At 42.9% G+C, this 21066-nt stretch overlaps 1 protein-coding gene and 1 pseudogene across 4 annotated transcripts in view; both read right to left on the bottom strand.

Annotated features, from left to right (window-relative positions):
• Positions 1 to 21066, bottom strand: part of DLC1 (DLC1 Rho GTPase activating protein) — a 345892-nt gene that overhangs the window by 36182 nt on the left and 288644 nt on the right. Inside the window, exon 1 of one of the 4 annotated variants that reach the window (XM_037055280.1) lies at positions 7737 to 8420. The exons of 2 other annotated variants lie outside the window; for them this stretch is intronic. In XM_037055280.1, the coding sequence (XP_036911175.1) occupies positions 7737 to 7950 (214 nt within the window). In that variant the 5' untranslated portion in view covers positions 7951 to 8420. Of the gene's footprint in view, positions 1 to 7736; positions 8421 to 21066 lie in introns of those variants that run through there. One more of the 4 variants, XM_037055282.1, reaches the window with a different exon arrangement.
• On the bottom strand, positions 10745 to 10878 carry LOC118993241 (uncharacterized; annotated as a pseudogene).

Here is a 21066-nt window from a genome sequence, read left to right as displayed (position 1 = left end):
TTTAGTTTGAATACCAACAGGAGGTTCAGGGAGAATTTTCAAGATTTCTAAAAAATCTTTCTCCTGCCTTGAGGTTTGGAGGCAGATATGCTGCTTTCCAGGAAAGAACATTCCTCGAAATCACACAAAGGGGGAAAAGGACCCATGTTCTCCAATGATGTGCTGACAACTTAATAAATAGTTTCACCTTGAAGGAAGGAGCCTTGGGAGGCCTGCCCTGCAAGCCCGTACCTGGGACCAGGCACGTGACCAGTGACTCGACACTCCAGTGATGCAAATTAAATCAACTGAAATCCCCTTTGGGGATCGTTCAGTTCAAGCATTTGAAAAATACTGCTTTTAACACAGAAACCAAAAAAAAAAAAAAAAAGGCAAGTGCTTCACATCAAAAAATCTGGGCTGTCGTAAACGTAGACAGCTCAGTATTAACCTCAGCCCACGTACGCCATGGTTTTTCAGGCATTCCAGACTTGAGCTAATTCAATTACTCCCAGGAGCAGAAAATATCTCCCAGCAAATCAGGACTGGCACTTAACTGCCCAGCACGAAAGTCCAAATGAAATGAAAATAGACTGTCAAGGAAATGGATGCTGCTCATCACATCTTTCTATTTCATTTCAATCTTGGGCAGAATTAAAAAAACAACCCTCCTTTGATTTACACATGCATGCACACACATTTTTATTATTCTATATCAAATACTTATGCATTTCAAACCATGTACTGCCATGAAAAAGTATTTGAAATAGCCCTTAAAATACCAAGCCCTTTGAAGATGATAAATGCATAGATTAAGAAGACAATTTCAAGAAAACAATCTAAATAACATACTTGGAGGGCCATATTTTTCTGAGCCTTTTTTTTGTAAAGCGAAGTATGTATGTTAAGATCGTATAATCGACTTCCTTTTAAACTTGTTATTTAAGGCACAGGTGGCACACACAAGGCCGGCGGGCCGAATCCAGCCCTGCACCTTATTTCTACCTGGCAGCAAGTCCTTGCCCCTTTACGAGTAGTTACATTTCTATAGTCCTAAAGTTACATTCGGCCCTTTGAAGGGAACCGTGAGGCTGATGTGCTCCCCCCTCCCCTGAAAGTGAGTCTGACACCCCTGCTTTAAGTCAAAATACCTAGTTACCCAAAGTAACTCCTACCATCTGCGTTATCAAGGATGGGCAGGCATATCAGTTCTCTCTCTTAACACGTTAGCAAAACTTACTCCGCTAAGCTCCCCATGCACCCACCCCCGACCTTTGGCTTTTGCCCTGAAGTCTACGGTGCTATCACACAGGAAACACGAAAACTGCACCAAAAAACCCTCAATAAAGGGAATAGTGAGGAATTCTAAAAACAAACAAACAAACAAACAAACACCCTGTTCATCCATACTTTAGTTAATTCTGACAAAGAGGAAAAAGAAAATCAAGAGTCAAATAAAAACTCAAGTTGCCTTATCAAAGAGGAGTGAAAATAAACACCTGGCAGCTACCCGCCAGGTGAGGCCCTCTCTAGTCATTCCTACATCCAGCCTCACACCGGAAACACTGTTCACATTGACTCTCCAAGTTTGTGCCCAAGAAGTACTTAAAAGGTATTACTGTCTTTTCAGTAAACTAAAGCATTATTTTCATCAAAACTGCTTTTAGCCCCACCCCTCACCAATGGTGAAATTTTGATTCAGGTATCTCTTTCTCACTTAGGAACATTCCTGGTTTTATAACTGATAGGTTTTTCCTACAAACACACTAAGAGCCTCATTTCGTTACTAAAGTCACTTTGTTGACACACCAGGCAGGAAGGGGTCTGCAGTTCCTTTCAATTCACATGTGACCTTGGACTAGTCGCTGAACTTCCCCACATCTCAGTAGGGGAGAGGCAATGTTTTTCCAGGGTGCTTTGCAAAGTTCTGGAATTTCCCATAAAAGTGTTTTACAAACACACAAGGACGGGGCAAGATCCCCTCTTCATGCTATAAAGTTTGAAAAAGAAAGCTACGTGGAGCCTGTCCCTTTGAGTTTATGGTCTCTCAAGGCCCAGGAGGTTAACTATGATTTCAGAGTTTCAGCATCTTTATCTACTTTATCACCTGACTGTGATAAAAGGCACCCTGTGGCTTCGGTGCAAGGCAGTGCACAGGCCACTGGCACTGTGGCCTCCTTCTCACCTCCGTGGTCCCTTCCTCTCTGGTCTCCCAAGTGCTGCAGCCTGAGAAATGCTACAACTGCAGGGTGTGGAAAACTTTTGTCCCCCAGACATCCTCCAGAGACTCCGGCAAGAAGGAAGGCGCCTTTCTGACAAGTCAGGAAGCAGCGACCAGTCCTCTCCACAGGACACTCAGAGGTGGGGCAGGGAAGAGAACAAAATGTGGATGGGCCGGGTGGAAGGCATCCGAGGACTCTGCTTCACTGACCTCAGCCTTCCGTTAGCTTTTGATTTTCCTCCTGGGGGCGGGAGGGGGGAGGATTTGAAAGGGCCACCGAGCAGAGGCTTGTGTGAATGGAAAAGGAGTGTACCTTCCACACTGCGACTCAGTTGGTCTCCGTAGCAGAACAAAAAGCAAGGATGTGTGATCAAGAGAAACAAATGCCAAGTTCTAACCTTTTACCTTTGGGCGCCCAAGAACATTAGTTCTTTATTACGCAGGCATTTTCATGATGCCATTCAAATGTTTTCAGTGACATCTGCGAGAAAAATTTCCCTTAAACGTATTAAGTACTTTCACTGAAGAAGGCGTTCTTCAGTACAGTCAGTAACAGGCTAGAACATGGGGTCCCAGACCCCTTGTCTCCCTGGGAGAGACAGCGGCTCGAGTCTCCATTCACTAGGCCCCCAGAGAAGGGAGGCAAAACCTACTACTCTTTCAATCCCGAACCCTAACACTGTAGCTCCCTACCCAGGAGCTCAAGTCCCCTAGGAAACCGCAGAGTGACCGCAAGGCTCTACGTGATGCCAAGTGACAAATACTGTTTCCGAAATGGAATCAACTGCTGGCAAATATGTCTCCCCAAGGTGAACTCGACAGCCGTACATAGCCTAGCTCCGCCAGGTACCGTCAGGGATGTTGGGCAGGGTACCTCTGTCTGCAAGCCCGATCCCTCATCTGGGAAATGGAAATCACTGCATCTGCTTTGTGGCCTTGCGGGTTAAAAAAAAAACACCACCAAAAATAAAAAGTACGTGTGGCTGTGAATGCAAACATGGTATGTTTTACTTCTGTAATGTTAATACACTCTGGTCTAAAGTGTGCAAATTGTTTCTTATAACTTAAAACAAAAGGAGTTATCCATAAAAGAAAAAGGCTGACTGTTTCTTGTACACAGGCTGAGTGTGCAAGGCTTTCTCCCTGTCCTCCGTCAACTTCAATGGCAAAGAGGGAGCAGCCAGTGAACAAAACGTCCGGACAGAGCAGACAGCGTTAAAGAACCCCCGGCAGGGCCACTCCCCACTCCTTATCTCGGATCACGATAACCCTTAACAACAACACAGGGTACCCCAAGGAACAGGGCAGGCAGACAGGAAGAGCCCTTCTCAGCTGGGAATCTCACCCCTTCCACAGTAATTAGATTTCTGACTAATTAGAGGCTCAAAGAAAACACCAAGGGCACTGGCACCAGCAACCCATTTTTAGGAAACATATTTTAACCCTCCAGCAGCATCTCCCTTAAAAGGGGAATCACCCCCCACCCCCCACCCACTGAAATCCCACACACACAACAGCCGCAGAGTCTGCTGGAAGGACAGCTGTAAACATCTGTTCCAAAAAAGCATTTTCTCCCAATTTCACAGCCACTGAAAAGAGGGCCTTGGGACCGCTTTGCTTTCTAGGACAGAATGTTTACACTTTATGGCTGGGTGTTACTTCACCTGGACCATCAGAGCGAGGACCCTATGTCTCGCAAGCTGGATATAGATAATTCCTTTGCATTGTAGCCCCCACTGCTCCAACTTAAGTATCTTAGGGGCAAATCCTGGGAAAATGAGCGCTCAGAGAAATGCAGAGGAAGGACTAGATTTAGAAATTAAGTTTTCTCGCTTCCACCTGATCTCAATTCATATAATTCTAATCACTGGGTTCTGCAAACATTAACAATGACCGTCTCTTTTCTTCCCAGGTCCGCTTCACAATTTCACGAACAGGCCCAGTTGGCACGACGTGTGCCCTGATGCCAGCCACACCGTCTGCAATGTTGTAAAACAGCAGCTTTCAACCCTTTACATCTCGTGGCACACATACACTAGTTACTAAAATACTGCAGCTCACCAAAAAAAATGTATTTTTTTTGCCAATCTGACAAAAAATAGGTATAACCTTGATGCATTCAGAAGGACGGCTATTGCTGTGTTGGCGGTTGTCATTTTTTCATTTGACCATCTAAGGAAAAAGAGGTCAGTGCCCCTGACCAAACAGTCAGGTGTTGCAAGCTTAAAAATTTTTGCAGCACAGTGGCTGAGACATCACTGTTTTAAAGCGCCAAGAATTCGGACTTCAGCAATTTGGCAACAGCCAGGGAGGAAGGGGAAACATCTGAAGTTATTTTTACTTTTGCAAGTCTTCTGGCTGCACAGGGTGAATGCTAGGGTGGGTCAAGTATTGTCTGGAGCGGGTCAGGGTCTTTTTTTTTTTTCCCCTCTCTGCATGGCCTCATTTCCGTCTTCCTGTTGCTAGGAAGGAGAGTTAAGTATGAGAAAACTCGTGTTTACAACACTGGACCATCCTGTCCAGCATAAGGCTCTCTTCAAAAAAGTACAATTCACTTCACCCACTGTACTTTGCATGCCCCAGTCCTCTGGGCCAATTCACCCTTCCCTGGCTATTTTCAAATTGCATATTTACTTGCCTAAGTCATAAAAATACCACTTTCATTTGAACATTGCATCATGGCTTAAAATCTCCATGGGGACACCAAGGGAAACCCAAGTACTTATTTTTGTATTTGAAATCACCTCTTGGAATCCCACCAAGCCTCTGACTGGAGGCATCTCACTGGGGCCCGCCACATCCCCTCAAAAGCCCTACAAATGGAGTGTGAGTACAACATACATTTTTCACTAATTTCACAGGCATACGCTGTTTAATCATAATACATGTTTCTGTTAATGTAATTTCTGTTGCTCCTATCTTCTCCAGGAGCAACCAAACATCACTTTTTAAGAACCTTATTTGGTTTTTGCTCTTTAAAATGCAGTATGGAAAAATAACAAAATAAGAAACAAATAGCCCTGGCTGGTGTGGCTCAGTGGTTGAGTGTCTGCCTGCAAATCAGTGTCACCAGTTCGATTCCCAGTCAAGGGCACATGCCTGACCCGGGCACAGGCCAGGTCCCCAGTAGGGGGTGAGGAAGAGGCAACTACACATTGATGGTTCTCTCCCTCTATTCCTCCCTTTAAAAAACAAATAAAATCTTTAAAAAAAGAGAGAAACAAATAAAGAAAGGCTTTAAGTTAAAGTGCAACCGGTCTCTCACCTTCACTCCACAAATATAGGAAAATCATTTGACTGGGTCCAGTGTATTAAAACTTGGAACACTGCCTACAATTAGCCAGTTAACTACTTGTCTGTTCAACCTTTTCACTCTTTAAGGAATGAGTGGTGTTTTTCTTAAGATACAGTTGGAAAGTTAAGACACATAGAAGTAAGCAAAACCACTTCTCCCATCCATTCTAGGGAAAGACTTAAGTTGGGAACTACTTATTCAGCTTCTGAAGAGTTGGGAAACCAAGTCAGTTCCTGTTGTTCAGCTTCTAGCCAATGTGGTGTAAGGTGTCCCTCAGCTTGAATTAAAACGAGATCTGTTTTTGTCAAAAGCAAACTTTTAAAAGCGGCCGGGAGAGAAAGTCAGTCTGTTGTGCTTCACTTTAAACTCTCAACAGTAGTGCTAATGATAAAAATATGTACCCAGGTTTGGGCCATGTCATAAATCTGGCATGCCACAGTAAAAGTTAATGTGAGCAATCGCCAACATTTTCTCAGAAAACGTCTTGAAATAACTTCTGAACGTACATCTGCTAACTATTTGACACTCATTCTCCAGGATTTTAGTCCTTCTATGGGGGGGGGGGGTAGCCCTCCGACCATCTGCTGCAGTCTGCAAGCCAAGGTGGCACTGGGTGCCTCCGTTAATTCCACACTTATGGTCTGCAAATTATCTCCTGGGAGGACCAGATGGAGGCTGAATTAGTCAACCTCTTGGAGCTGCTGATAGATTTACACTCAGAGTTCTGCTGGGCTATTATTTTTCCCTCATCCTTTCAGCAGAGTTTGGAAAAAAAAGGTAATTTGAGACTCAGTATTCGGTCTCCAGAGCTGTGCTCTTTTTTCTACCCCACTGCGTCAGAGATGCCACCCTCATGAATCCTTCTGTGGTGGGTGGCTTTGCTTAGTTGGTGCATTCCTCCACCCCGACAATGGCTGAACCAGCCTTTGGATCCCGAGCATGAATCCATTAGCTAACCATGCTGGGTGTATTAAGACTCACAGCTGGCACAGGGCAAGGTTTTCTTCTCCACAGAGCAGACAGACTACACGCGGGGACTTCCTTCTACAATGACTAGCATAAATTGGGTGTTTGTGGGACACCAGCACCACATACTGTGCCAAGCACTCCTATTAGTTCCTTTGATCCTCACAACCCTCGCGCGCGGTAAATACGGTTAGTCCCCTATGTCGCTGATGAAGGAGGTACAGAGAGGCCCTGTCACTTTCCAGACTCACCCAGGTACCAGGCTGCGGACCCAGGAGTCCCATGCCGCCCGCCCGCCTTGCCAGGGGTCTTCTCTAACTCCCCTCGTAACAGGGAACGTGGGGGTGGGGGTAGAGGCGCGGTACATTACCCGCGGTAAATTACACGTGGTAGAGCCCGTTTGCTGCGGGCAAGGGTGCAACTCCTTCCTTAAGATCAAAGGCTCGGCTCGTGACGTTGGAGGTAGGGACAAGGTCACACGCTGTGGCAGGGTTCCAAAAGGCTGTCGCCTCGCTCCGAAAAAAATCGGGCAGGGAGGCGTCCTTCCTTCCTATCGCTGGCCCGGGGACTCACTCTCTATGCCCCCCCCCCCGCCCCACCCCGCCCTTCAGGAGCCAAGGGCTTGGGCATCTCAATGGGACACTTTAGGAAACCGATTCCACGACCCAGCGCGTGAAGGCACACTGCAGCCTTTCTAGCAAATAGCTTCAACACTTTCCAGGGGCGGAAGCCACCAAAAAGACTCTTCTGAGTTATTGTCCAGCATCAAAAACATCTCAACAAATCAGTATGAAATTAAAACAATTTTTGATTTACTTTTTTTTCCTTAAAAGCATTTACAAATACCACCACGATCTAAACGTTCCTAAACAATAAACTCACAGGAAGTCGACGCTGATTTTGGACTTGTGTGGTGAAGGACAGCAAGTACAGCGCCTTGAAAGGTCCCCAAGGGGCAGATACTAGAAAGGCGGTTAAGCCACGGCCCTCTCGGCCAGAGGCCATCGTCGCCTGGGATTTCCAGCAGGAATGGAAGCAGCCTGGCCCAGGACCCTCGCTCTGCCGTGCACCCCAAGCCCGGACCTACGTCCGGAGCCACAGCGGAAAGATAATGTGGGCTTCATTTCATTAGTCGCGGTCCCCTCCCAGCCCTCAGCCCTTCCCCGAGCCCACAGGACGCGCCAGCCCTTGAGCCCCAAGGCATGTGCAGTCAAGGGTCATTACCCGAGATTAAGACCTCCCCGCCCCAAACCCCTTGTTTTCCCCACACTCCACCTCCTCCACTCCAAGAAACTCGGGCGACTCGGTCCCAAGCCTCCTCGGAAGGCGTTTCAAAAGCACAGAACGCCAGGCACCGGCTTGACAAGGTGGGGTGACACTTCCTCCGCGGCGGTTCCCTTCCGCAGCTGGCTCCCGCAGCTGGCCTAACGGCAAGGCACAAGTCTAGCTTACGTGTTAGGATCATGGTGTCCGGCTTCTTTCTGCACATCAAGTGCGGCAGGGGGCGGAGGGAGCACAGTGGGGAAATCGAGGCAGCCTGAGGCACCTGGGCTCCCGCGCCGCGACACACGGCGTCACCCAAGACGCGCGCCCCAGCGGTCCTCAGCGCATCTTTGCTTGACTGTCGGTGCCACTAGCCACGGCCCCAGAAAGAACGTGGGTTTTTTCAGAGATCGAAAAGGGAGAACGCTCAGGGAGCGGGGCGAGAAGCCCAGGATCGGTTGCTCCTGCGGTGAAGATGGGCCATAGCAGGGACTGGAGCGAAGCGCCCTCGCACAGGCGGCTACAGCGCACTGCCTCCCGCGCGACCTCCCCGCCGTACCCCCCGGCTGGGCCCACCCCGAGGGGAGGGACTGGGCGGGGCAGCGCGGCTTCCTCTCCACGTCTTGGGTACCAGGCCACGGCCTCCTGCAGCCCCCAGGCTCCACCCCACGACCCCTGCCTCTCCCACTTGCCGGTTCCCGGCTCCTTCCCGGCGGCCAGGCTCGCCAGCCAGCAGCAGCCTAAAGCGGTCCTCTGGCCCCGCCCGTCTTAGCTCCGCCCCGCCCCGCGCCCGGCGGGAGCTGGAATGTTTTCCTCCGGCGGTGTGCACTTCTCCAGGAGCAGCCACTTAAAGGTCTCCAACCATTGGAGTCTGGAGCAAAGGCAAAGGATGTACCCACGAGGCGTTTGGTAGTGCGGGAGGTCTCAGCTCGCACTCCAGCACGCACTTTTCTTGTTTTGTTTTTTGTAGGTTTGCACACTTTGCTTAAATCTCTTTAATTCCCCCTTTCATTCTGGTAAGAACCGCGGAAACAGGCGACGCGGGGAAGTAGGAATAAACTACCCTTTTACGTAAAGCGGTGAAAGGATCTGTCCTTTGGACATTCATTATTCATTGCTAAAGCCCGTAGGTGTAATGTAAGTAATTAACACTGCTGTAGAAAAGGATGAGTTTAAGTTTTGTTTCTTTGATTGATTCTAGAGAGAGAGGAAGGGAGGGGGAGAAACGTGGAACGAGAGAGAATTCACTGCCTCTTGTGCGCAGCCTGACCGGTATCGAGCCCCACCGGCCACGACAGAAAGGAGGAGTTTTTACTCCCCACGTCTTGAGTCTGCTGTGGGCAGTCCCAGTCAGTGTTTCTCAAATCTTGGTCCTTGGGCTACAACCTAATGCAGCTCCTGGAACTGGTAGGACCTGACCCTTAATTGCAGAGTTAGAGTCTTTGATGGTGATAACTTCATTTTTACAAGTAAGTGCTCAAGTGATTCTGATGGACTGTAACTTGAGGGCCCCTGACATACTAGGAAGCCTACATTTTTTAAGCTCGGAATTGAACACAAACTCTAAGGTTTTTAAAAATCCAAACCAGAGTTCTACGAAAATTTACTTTGGGGCTAATTGACCATTTCTGCTTATTACTTCTGGGCAAAGAAAACTTCTAGTAACCTAAACCCATTCATTCAACAAATGTATGAAGGGCATTTGCTATGTGGCCAATTCTGTTCCAGGCTCTGGAGGTGAAGCAGTGAGCAACAAAATGGCCAACATCCCATCCCTCCTGGGATTTACTTCCTGGTGGAAGAGACGCACAATTAACAAGTGAAATACACCGTCAGACAGAAGTAAGGCCTGCTTGAGTGTGGTTGGTAGGGTAATAATATGGGTGTAATAATTTATAGCTTTAATTTGAACCTGTGACCTAAAATGTCATATGGCATGCTTGAGTGTGATATTGTTATGTTACAGGATTTTGTAATCAAAGATTTTGTAATAAAAAGGCACGTTACTTGTGCTGGACCCTCTGCATGTAGTATCTTAGATGGCACTCTACAAAGCAGAGGAGAGAGGAGCTGGAGGAAGAGTCTGTTTTTAAATAGGGTTAAATGTAAATGGGAGAATTCAGTCTCTCTTAGTTTAAAATGTATTGATTTCATAGTCATGTCTCAGTTTACATACACAAAATTCATTTTCACCCGTTTTTCAAAAACAACATAAAAATGCTATTTCTACCACCCAGAGTTGGGCTCTAAAGAGAGCATTTTAGGAGGCATGGGGCTTCTCTACTCAACAAATGTTTTCAGGGCTTTTGTCTTCCAGCAACTGTTCCATAGAACAAGGGCCTTAGGTCTGGGCCCTTGGGAGCTCGAAAAGTTAAAATGTAGCACAGTTTTTTGCAGACACAGCAGTAAACAGGATGACCTTGCCAGGAACCCACCCAGCTAACTGCAGCCAACTGGAAAGAAGTTAACATGTAATTAACCAAAGAGTGTATATAAGCAATAGCTAAGCTTCTCTTTCTGGAGACAGGGCTTTGGATGTGAATCCCACCTCCTTTCCTTGCTTCAGGTAAATGAAACTACCTAACTCGTCCCGTTCTTCAATAGAACATCTCAAATGGTTATAGCCTATCAACCACTTAAATTCAGTAACACAGCTGATGCAGACGCATAGGTAAAGGACGGGCAGGCCCATCTCTGTATTCTCAGAGTTAACAGTAGTGGGGAGGCAAAAAGGGGCACATGACAAAGAGAGCCAGGAAGTGCGGACCTGATCTGGCCCAAGACAAGAGAGCGCTGCCCACTGAAGTTTGCATGATGAAGGAATGGTCAAAGTGCTCACAATTGCTGGGGGTGGGGTGGGGTGGGAGTCCAGGAGAAGCTGGAAAAGGGCAAGAACGTCCGATTCCCTGCATGAACAATGAGAAAACACTTTAATGGTAGGAGGCATCCGATGATCAAATTTGCATATATATATATTCATATATATATATATATGAATATATATATATATATGAATTTGTCAGGGAAAGAGTGAATTCCGTTCCCACTACCACAAATTCTGCATCGGGTTTCCCAAATCGCGGGGGTCAGCACATAAGCCTCACTCTGGGAAAACGCTTTCCTGATCAGGGTGTCTCCCCAGCCAGCTAAGTATCAAATTTGCGTTTTGAAAAGATCATTCAGGCTGCAGTGTGTATTTCAGACTTGGAAATAAGGAATACACCTCCTAAACATACAAATTTCCCTTATTCATTAAAAATCCAAACCTTAAAAAAGTAGATATTCTAAGCATCTCCTCCAGAGCATATCAGTTCGCAGAATAAGTTCTTAAATGTTTATTATCAGCTGGGAGAAGTGGTATTTTAGTTTAATTGGGTGTCTATGAGTCTGTGCAATCCCAGTATACCCACCCCTACTAAGTATTCATCTTTCCAGAATAAAGCATACTAATATTTTTTGTCTCTTCTTGCCCAAGCTTCATTCTTTTTTCCCAGATTATTGATGTCATCTTCTCTACTTCATGACATCATTTTAGAGATTTTTTAAAAAAATTATTGTTTGATTTTAGAGAGAAAGAGAGCAAAAACATCAGTTTGTTGTTCCACTTATTTATGCACTCATTGGTTGATTCTTGTATATGCCCTAACTGGGGATTGAATGCACAACCCTGGCATAGGTGGATGATATTCTAACCAACTGAAATATCCAGCCAGGGCATCAATTACTTGTCCTTTATGGCAGACTAGAAAAAAAGCAAAGAAAAAAGGTTTGACAGGAGGTCCTATGCTGTTCGCTTGTTTCCATGCTCTTCTCTGTTTGGGCATCAGCTGCATGGGAGCTGTGCACAGGAATAGCCACTCCCTCTCCATCTGGATGTTTTCCCATTTAACTGTCATATTACCAAGGCAAGAAAGCTCACATAGCTAAGTCCTAAACTGCAAGACAGATGGCTGAGTGACTCAGGACACCCTCTTGCATTTTTTTCCACTACACTGTGTTAAAAAAAAAAAGCAGAAAGTGTCTACAGGCACTCGGGCAGGTAATACTGGTTAGGAAAGCAGGCCACAGCAGGCAGGTGAGAACTAAAGCGCCCAGGACCCTTCCAAGCGGACAGCACCACTAAGGCCCCCTGGATTGCTGGCAGACGTTAACACACCAACCTCCCTGCTTCGGGCTTAAAGATTTTTCAAGACCCCCTAGATTTCTGGTTTATTTTCATATTAAATGTACCAATTTTTAGCTGCTGGTAACAAATTTAAAACCATCTAAACCCATTCCAAGTAATTTCAACTTCTGGCTTTGTTTAGCCCGGGGACAACTAATTTAAACCTCTGCTCTAGTGATACGAGCCAAGCAATCTCTTTGGAAATTTATTTCTCTCCCACAGGAACTAAGAGATTCTCGACCTTGGAAAGTGTTGTAATATAATTTGTGTTCAATGCAGCACTGTGAAATTAGTGCATAAAATAATTTTGTATTGTTGTTCAATTGTATAAAATACTTTTACTTGTAACATGCATAGGAGATATGACAAATAGAAAGTTTTGAAAATAGTTTTTAAACAGTACTAATTTCAGAGAAGTACTGAAATTCAAAATTTAATGCTTGTCCTTAAAAACTTTCTTTGATGCTTAAGCTCCAGTGACCCAAGTCTGGGTCCTTCTGCCACCATGGACCCTGGTCTCTATTCTTTTCAGAAACGTTTAAGACCCAGAAGCTTGCAGGGTAGGAGGGGGAAGAGGAGAACAAGAGAGGCTTAGGTGGAGAAATAAATTCACCCCTTTTACATTTTACCAAATGGAGCTCTCTTTTTCAGGAAAGCATTTTTGGACAATATTTTTTGAAAATTTTAGGTTTAAAATATGGGGGAGGTTTACATAGTGTACCAGTGGCATTTTTAGTGAAGAGGAGGGAGTCCCTTGTTTATGTATAAATGTGATATAAATCTCCTTTTCGGATAATCACTTAAGCTCCAAATATGCGCCAGTCTGGCATAGGACTTTAATCATTTTTTAAAAAATTAACCCTTAGAAAAGATAGTGTGCTGCTGAAACAAAAATGAACATGAATAAATAAGTAACGGGTTGTAATGTACAGCATGGTGACTCTGGTTAATAATAATACTGTATTGTACATCTGAAAGTTATCAGTTGTATAAGGTGATGGATGTTAACTAGCATGTGATCATTTCTGAACACATTATTGCATCATTATATTTTACATCTGAAACTAATATGTTGTACATCAATTATATCTCAATAAAAAATAACTTAAAACAATGAACATGAAAAGAGGGCTTGGAGGAGAAAGCTACTAGGTGGGAAGTTGGAACAGATCCAGTTCTGTCATAGTTCAGTGGAGGGCTTGAACACACTGAGTTCTCAAATCTGGTTTGATACATCAGCAGGCGTGCTTTCCTGACATACTGGTAATTACAATACTACTGTAGGGTCTGCTTTGAAGCTATCTCTTTCTTTTTTTTAAAGATTTTTATTTTTTTATCTTTAGAGGGGAAGGGAAGGAGAGAGGAAGAAAAATATCAATGTATGGTTGCCTCTCATGTTATTTCATTTAACAGCTCAGGAAGTTGGGTATTATTAGCTCAAGGCCTCTCTGCTCCAAAAGGCACAGAGGTGAGTCCTAGAGGGCTGGCCCCTGGTCAGCGCCCCTGCCACCCCCAACTGCCATGTGACCTTCACCAGAGACCGTTCCAATGCTTCCCTGCAGCCCCCGACAACACAAAAATCAAACCAAGGGAAAAGTAAAAATTGGGATTATTTTTCTATGTCCTAGGAACTTGGCTATTCTAAGTACCTTATATGTGTAGAGTCATACAGTATTTGTCCTTTTATGTCTGACCCTTTTGTTGTTATGGTTGAATATATTCATTTTTAGAAGCCAGTTATATAGTTTAAAGTTGTCTGTTTAATCATATAGCCCTTTTTTTAATGAAACATTTTGTCTTTTCATACTGATTTTTAAATAGTATTTATATGTTAGGGATAGTAACCGTTTGTCATTTATTATACAAAATACCTTTACAAGTTTGTCATCTGCCTTCTAAGCTTGTTTGTTTATGATATCAAAAAATCAACAATATCCAAACAAAATTCAAAGGTCTTACTTATTTGTTTTTTTTTTCATTTATTAACTAGGAGTTTACTTAAGTAGTTTTCCCTGCATGTTTTGAGAGCAGAAATGCTAAGACACAAAATCAATTTGCAAAACAAGGTCATTTAACAAGTGGGATTTTTGCTTTATTTTTAGTAATAGGTTTTATTATTTATTTTTTAAAAACCACTTCAGCCATCTTATTTGATTTTTCTATCTCTCCCAGCACTTCAAATAAATGTTTTGCATAAAATGAGGTCTCCATAGGGCCTGTTGCAAAAGCTGAGCAAGGTCAGGATGTTAAGTCGGAGACCTTAGCACAAGCATTGAGTTTTTGAGAAACTTTCAGATTTTCCTTAAGTGCAATGTGTGTGCGCATGTGCATATATATCTACTAATAAATAAAACCTGGACTACCTAAGAGGTTGTCTGGAACTAAGTACAATGCCAAAATACCCATTTTTAGCTTTTTACCTTGCAGGCAAAAAACTTACTGTTTTCTACCAGCCTGTTTACAAGAGCCTTATATGTGGTCCCTTCTACACGCTGACATTGGAATCAGTATCTAGGGCTCAAAGCACTTGCTCAAAGAAATTACGATAGCTTTGAAAATCTGAGTCTCATCATTCACAAGACTGTCCTTATTAAGGAGACGTTTGTGTTCATTTTAGTTGTGATTTGTTGCTGTTTCTGCATAGTAGATTGGTTCGTTCAAAAAAAAAATACCATAGCCTGGGTTTGGGCAATTGCCTGAAAAATAATAAACAGTTCTTTTTCTGAGCTGCTAACTACAGCATGTTGGCCATTATTGTGTTATTTCTGGAAACCCCTACACAGCTCCAGATCATTAACTGGCTTTAACAGTCAGCAGGAGGATGGAGCTGTACCAAATCGTCAAGCTCGGCTTTTCATGCATAGCTAACTCGGTCAATTATCTCTAATGATTTCAGTTGAATCAAGTTGTATTGGGGGAGAATTTCAAGGCCAGATATTATACCTTCTTAAAAGCAGACCTGGTAAAAAGAGTCGTGAATTGTGAAAGACCGATGTTTGAAGGTTTACCAGGAGAGATTGAATCTCTCCTATACAAATATTCTGTTGTTGAACAAACAACTGCTTTTGTAATGATTATAGTCATTTTTTTGATGGGCTGACAAAACAAACATATACAAAACAGAACAAAATTTAGAAAACCCCACTGAATTTTTACCTGAGTTCTCTGGGTTTGAATTAGAACAATAAATCTGTAAGGGTCCTTAAGTCCACGCATGGGTACAGATCTGATATAAATCGTGTTCTCAGTTACAGACATGACCAGTGGCCTTAAGCTGCTCACATAATAATTTCTGTTGCTCCTTGGTTTATTATTAAAATTATGTGTAATATATATGATATGAGGGGGGACCCCCCAAAACCAGAATTTACTAATAAGAAATTGTGTATTTATTCTTACATGTTTCAATTTCTGTCATCTTCAAAGTACTCTCCGTTTGATGCAATACTCAAAACAGTCTTTAAACTTATCAATTTTGGTGCCTTTTAGTGAGTGGTTCAGCCACTTTTTGTTCCACCTCTTCCACATCAGCAAAACTTTTCCACGTGAGGACTTTTTTTCAGCCCAGAAAACAAACAAACAAAAATCGCTCTGGGTGAGATCTGGTGAATGTGGAGGGCGGGGCATGGGGATTGTGCCATTTTTGCTCGAAAACTGCTGAACCCTCCGTGCCGTGTGGGCAGGTGTGCTCGTAAAGCACCTGTCATATTATATATTACATAAATTATACATTGTTATCTATAAGTATAGATAATATAAATGAGTGGATATGATTTACATGGTGACATAAGGATGCTAGATCATTTAACTAAGGATTTTAAGTTGAAGACACAATACAATTTGGAGGTGAAAGTTATTACTACAAATAGGGAATTCAACCCAGAGAGATTGCATAGCTTGCCTGTTTTCACACTAGTAACTGAGGAAGCAAGAATTTGAAGCTGACCGTAAAACTCCTGGAGGAAGACAGGCAGTAAATGCTCTGATACTGCTCTCACTAATACTTTTTTCTGATCTATCTGCTTGGCAAGGGAAACACGACAAAAAAATTTTTTGTAGAATGAAACTACATTAAACTAAAAGTTTTTGTGCAGCAAAGAAAACCATCAACCAAATGAATATACAATCTACTAACTGGGAGAAGATACTCACCGATGATAACATCTGATAAGGGGTTCATACCCCCAATTTTTAAAGAACTAATACAACGTAACACCACCGCCCCAAACATTCCAATTACAAAATGGACAGAGGACCTAAATAGACACTTCTCCAAACAGCACACACAGATGGCCAAAAGACAAGACAAGAAACTGGATGCCTCTAATTGTTGGAAAGATGCAAATGAAAACCACAATGAGATGTTACTTCACACCTGTCAGAATGGCTCTCATCAACAAATCAACAGGTAACAAGTGTTGGCAAGGACGTGGAGAAAGTGCAAGCCCTCGTGCACTGTAGGTGGAATTGCCAACTGGTATAACCACTACGGAAAACATTATGGAGGTTCCTCAGAAAAATACAAATAAAACTGCCTTATGACCCAGAAGTTCCACTTCTGGGTATCTGGCTGAAGAAATCCAAAATACTAATTTGAAAAGATAATATGTATTTTTATGCTCACTGCAGCATTATGTACAATAGCCAAGATGTGAAAGCATCCCAAGTGCCCACCAACAGATGCATAGATAAAGATGTGGTACATATATACAATGGAATATTACTCAGTCATAACAAAATGAAATACTACCATCTGCGAAAATCTGGATGAACCTAGAGGGTATTGTGCTAAGTAAAATGAGCCAGACAGAGAACGACAAGTACCATATGATTTCACTTATATGTGAAATCTAAAAACAACAACAACAAAAGAACAAACAAAACAAAACAGAAAGAGACTCATAAAGAACAAATTGATGGTTGCCAGATGGGAGGGGGCCTGAGGGACTGGGTGAAAAAGGTGAAGGGATTAAGAAGTATAAATTGTTGGTTACCAAACAGTCATGGGGATGTCAAGGATGGCATAGGCAATGCAGTCAGTAATATTGTAACAACTACACATGGTGCCAGGTCGGCACTAGACTTACTGGGGAGATCACTTTGTAAATTATATAAATGTTTAACCTCTATGCTGTACACCTGCCACTAGTATGAAATAATACTGAGTGTCAGCTGTAAATGACAAGCAGTGGAAAACAGTAAGTTGACTCCGAGTCTCTCTGCGGTGACGAACACAGCCAGGGCTCTAAGGTCTAACCCCGTAAGCACAGAGCACTATTTCCTGTCTCACCATTTCAAGGTGTAATGCTGTGTATACAGTGTATACAATGTAATGCTGGATTAATATTCACATTCACTTCTTTGAAGAGGGCTTTAAACACATCCAGCCTTCAAACATGCTGAACACCAAGCAGCGGTAATTAGGAAACAGCACCCACCGAGTAGGCACCATGCCTCCCAGCAATTCCAAACGGAAAACTGCGGCCCGCCGAGCGGGCTGTGAACCCCTGGATTGTACCTGCTGTGGCAGGACCCTTCCCCCTAAAGGCCCGCTTCTCACGTTTCCTAAACCTGGACCAGAACCTCATCTCTCAGAAATCCACAAACTAGGCCTTTTCACATTTTCCTCCTCCACCATCACGGAGGCCTCATGAGGTATGCGGTGCGGTCTCCATACTTGCCCATGGAATGCAGACCATGCTGTTTGGTTTGGTAGAATTTTGAGGTTCTTCACAAAAATGACCTTCTTAAAAATAAACTTTTCTCTTCTTTTTTTTTCTGTGTTGCTGCTCTCATTTCTCAATCACATTTCGATTTTAATCTTCCCACCACATTTTTGAAATGGAATGTTTCTATCCCCGTTTGTGAGACTTCTTTCAGGCTTTTCACTGAGTACTTTTCCACTTTTCCTACACTTAGTCTTCCCCCTTTTTAAAAAAGATTTTTAAAATTTATTTTTGGAGAGAGGGAGAGAAACATCAATGCATGGTTGCCTCTCACGTGGCCCCCAGTGGGGACCTGGTCCACAACCCAGGCATGTGCCCTGACTGAGAATAGAACCACCAACCCTTCGGTCCGCAAATCCACTGATTTGCGCAATCCACTGAGCTACACCAGGCAGAGCTTCATCCCCCTTCCAAGAAAACTATTGTAACTACTACAATGGAATAGTCAGAGCAGCACTGAGAGGCACTTCGGACCCAAGCCTTTGCTCTCAGCAACACGAAGACTTTTAAAACAACTACCAAACTAATAAAAAGATGACAACGTGTGGTGGGCCGACTTGCTTCCTGGTACTACAACCTTTTTTTGCATCTGACTCATTAGATAGCTGGTCTGGTATGCAATAATACTCTCCATTTGCAGTGCTCTTAAATATAACTTCTAGTTTCCATAACACTCAATAATTGAGCAAGGTATTTTGTTGTATTTTCTTCTGATCTTTTTCTTTGCTCGCCTTCCTTCCTTCACCACCCAAATGTGTGTGTGTGCGTGTTGCCTTTTACATCCCATGACCTTCAACGAGTAGAATGTGACCCAAGTGACTCAACTCTACTTCCAAGGTGGGTGGGAAAAGGTCATGGAGTGTCAGTGAATTTTTCGTGGGGCAGTTAGTCACTCTGGAGTCTTCCATAGAAGAAGTTTGGCTACCCTGAGGCCCTGATGTGGAGACACAAAATGTAAGGACAGGCAGGCAGACAGACACCAGAGGAGTTCCAGCTGTTGGCGTTTTCCCAGCACAGGCACCAGACACGTGAAGAGCCCTTTAAGAGACCCCCCGCTGCAGGTACCCCCTGGCTGCAGCTGCCCAGGAGGCCTTGAGAAGGAGCTGCTTTGCTGAGCCCAGGTGTCTCCCAGGTCTCCCAGTGACATAACTGCTGTTGCCACTGTCTTGGGGTGGTCTGTCAGACAATGAGATAACTAAGAGCCATAGTCTTTGACCAAAATGCAGTTGAATTAGAAATCAGTAACAACGATACAAATTTTAAATGTTTTAACCGACGATTTAAAAAAGTACACATCTCATGATTCAAGAAGAAACCATACTGGAGAATTTAAAATGCTCAATGACAGTGACAGTATTGCACATTTAAACTTGTGAGATACAGTGGAAGCTAGTATTTGAGGAAATATATAAGCTTATTGTTTATATTAGCAAAGAAGAAAGGCTAAATATGAATTAAGCACTCAGCTTAGAAAAAGAGCAAGAGAGTAAACATAAAGCAAAACAAAGGAGTTAATAAGCAAAAGAATTCGATAGAAGATATGAGCATGCATAGAAAACACATGGTAAACAAACACAGCAATATGCTTAAATGAATTAGCAATCAAAAATACAAATCAAGGCCATAATTAACTACCATTTTAAATATAGTAGATTTACAGTTTAAAAGTCTGGCAATCTGGCAATGCTCAGTGTTGCCAAGGATATGGACTGAGAACCTGTATATATTGCTCAGAGAAGTGTTTATTGGTACAACCTTATAGGCAGATAATTTTGAATTTATTTTAAAAGAACATTGTGCTGTAATCCAGCAATTCTGCTCCGAGGGATATTCCATACAGAAACCCTTCCCTCTGTGCATACAGACAGCTAAAAAATGCTTACAGTAATATTATATTAACAAAATAGAAAATAATCCAAATATCCACGGACTGGAGAATAGATCTCTTAAAATGACATATTTACACAGCAGAATATCATGCGGCAGTGAAAATCAGTGAGCGATAGCTATGTGCAACAACAGGGATTCATCTTAGAAACAGTTTTGAGGGAAGTATCAACACTAAAAATAAAGTGCTTATGTAGTAAAGTAATCACAAGCGGTGAAGGTAATAATAAATGCAACAGTCAGGATTGTGGTCACTTCCGGAGCAAGGCCGGGGGACTAGATGTCTGGGAAGAGAGCATGGGCAGTGGTAACAAGGAAGGGAATGTTCTAGTCATTTAGTTGACTTTGGGGTTAACAGCTGTTGTATTATTAAGCTTTATAAGTCATATTCACATATATTTTCTCGGTGTTAAACATTCTAATCTTAAGATTTTATCAAAGAAATAACACTGAAGAAAAGTTATCATATTATATAAGAAATTCAACTTTAGAGTCTGATCCAGATTTGAATCCTGAAACTTCAACTTGCTTGCTGCATTCCCTTGGAAAAGTTACTTTATCTTCAAATCTTACTTTTGTCACCAATAACATGGGGGTAGTTGTAAAGATTAAAATAGATTATATTTATAAGGAACTTGATACATGGTTATGAATTTAGTAAGCCATAGTAACTGAAATCTTAACTCAAAATCTACTTTCGGGATGTGTGTGTTTGATATTTAGGCTCTTCAATTATGTCTGTAGTTATAATTATATTGCTATTTTAACTGTGTCCTGATAGAGCTTTCTGTTTTAGTTATATTAGTAGTTCTATGTTGTTGGGTTGTTATCGAAAAGTTCCAGAATTTGTGAATTAGTGATACTGAAAATAATAACCATCAACTTTTCAATATCTAAACGTATTTAAACCCCTGATACCCTTCTTCCTTTTATCTTTCTTTGCATTCTCAAAATGAATATTAATAATTATACTCATGGTAATAGTAGTGATAGTAATTTAATTCTGTAAGGGAACATCAACTTTTCAATGTTAAAGTTTATTCCTGTCACTTGGCATCTAAGACACAGGCCGTCCATATTTATTTCAATTCTGTTAAAAATACTGTGTCCCATTGCTATTGCTCACACTATTAGAAAGTTTAAATTTGGGAGACTCAAGTCCACCACAGGGTTACAGAAAGACTTACAGTGCTCTGCAGCACCGAGAATCAGAGGGAAGAGCAAAGCAGGAAATTTAACCTGAAGTCACAGTTCATGTGTATTTCAATTCTAGTTCGGGCTTGACTTGGTCTTGAGATAGCCCTGCTCCTGAATGATACTTGGAAATCTGCCTTGAATTTAGAAGGAGTGAAGGAACACTGCTCAGTGTGGTATGAACTTTAGATCTCTCTGGCATGATCACTGCAGTTTTAGGCAAAATGAAGACAAAAGCTTTTATCAGCATTTTTCAGTGTTGAACGTGACTCAATCATCTCACAGTTTATATAGTTTTTTTCTTCTTTTGCCGATAGAGTGGGGTTGCCTGTGTGTGTCCAAGAGCTGTCATCAGTCAAAAAATAAGTTT

The sequence above is a fragment of the Sturnira hondurensis genome, unplaced genomic scaffold, assembly GCF_014824575.4.
Source record: "Sturnira hondurensis isolate 20B ecotype Veracruz unplaced genomic scaffold, ASM1482457v3 Scaffold0008640, whole genome shotgun sequence".
NCBI lineage: Eukaryota > Metazoa > Chordata > Mammalia > Chiroptera > Phyllostomidae > Sturnira > Sturnira hondurensis.
This window is presented reverse-complemented; position numbering and strand designations above follow the sequence as displayed.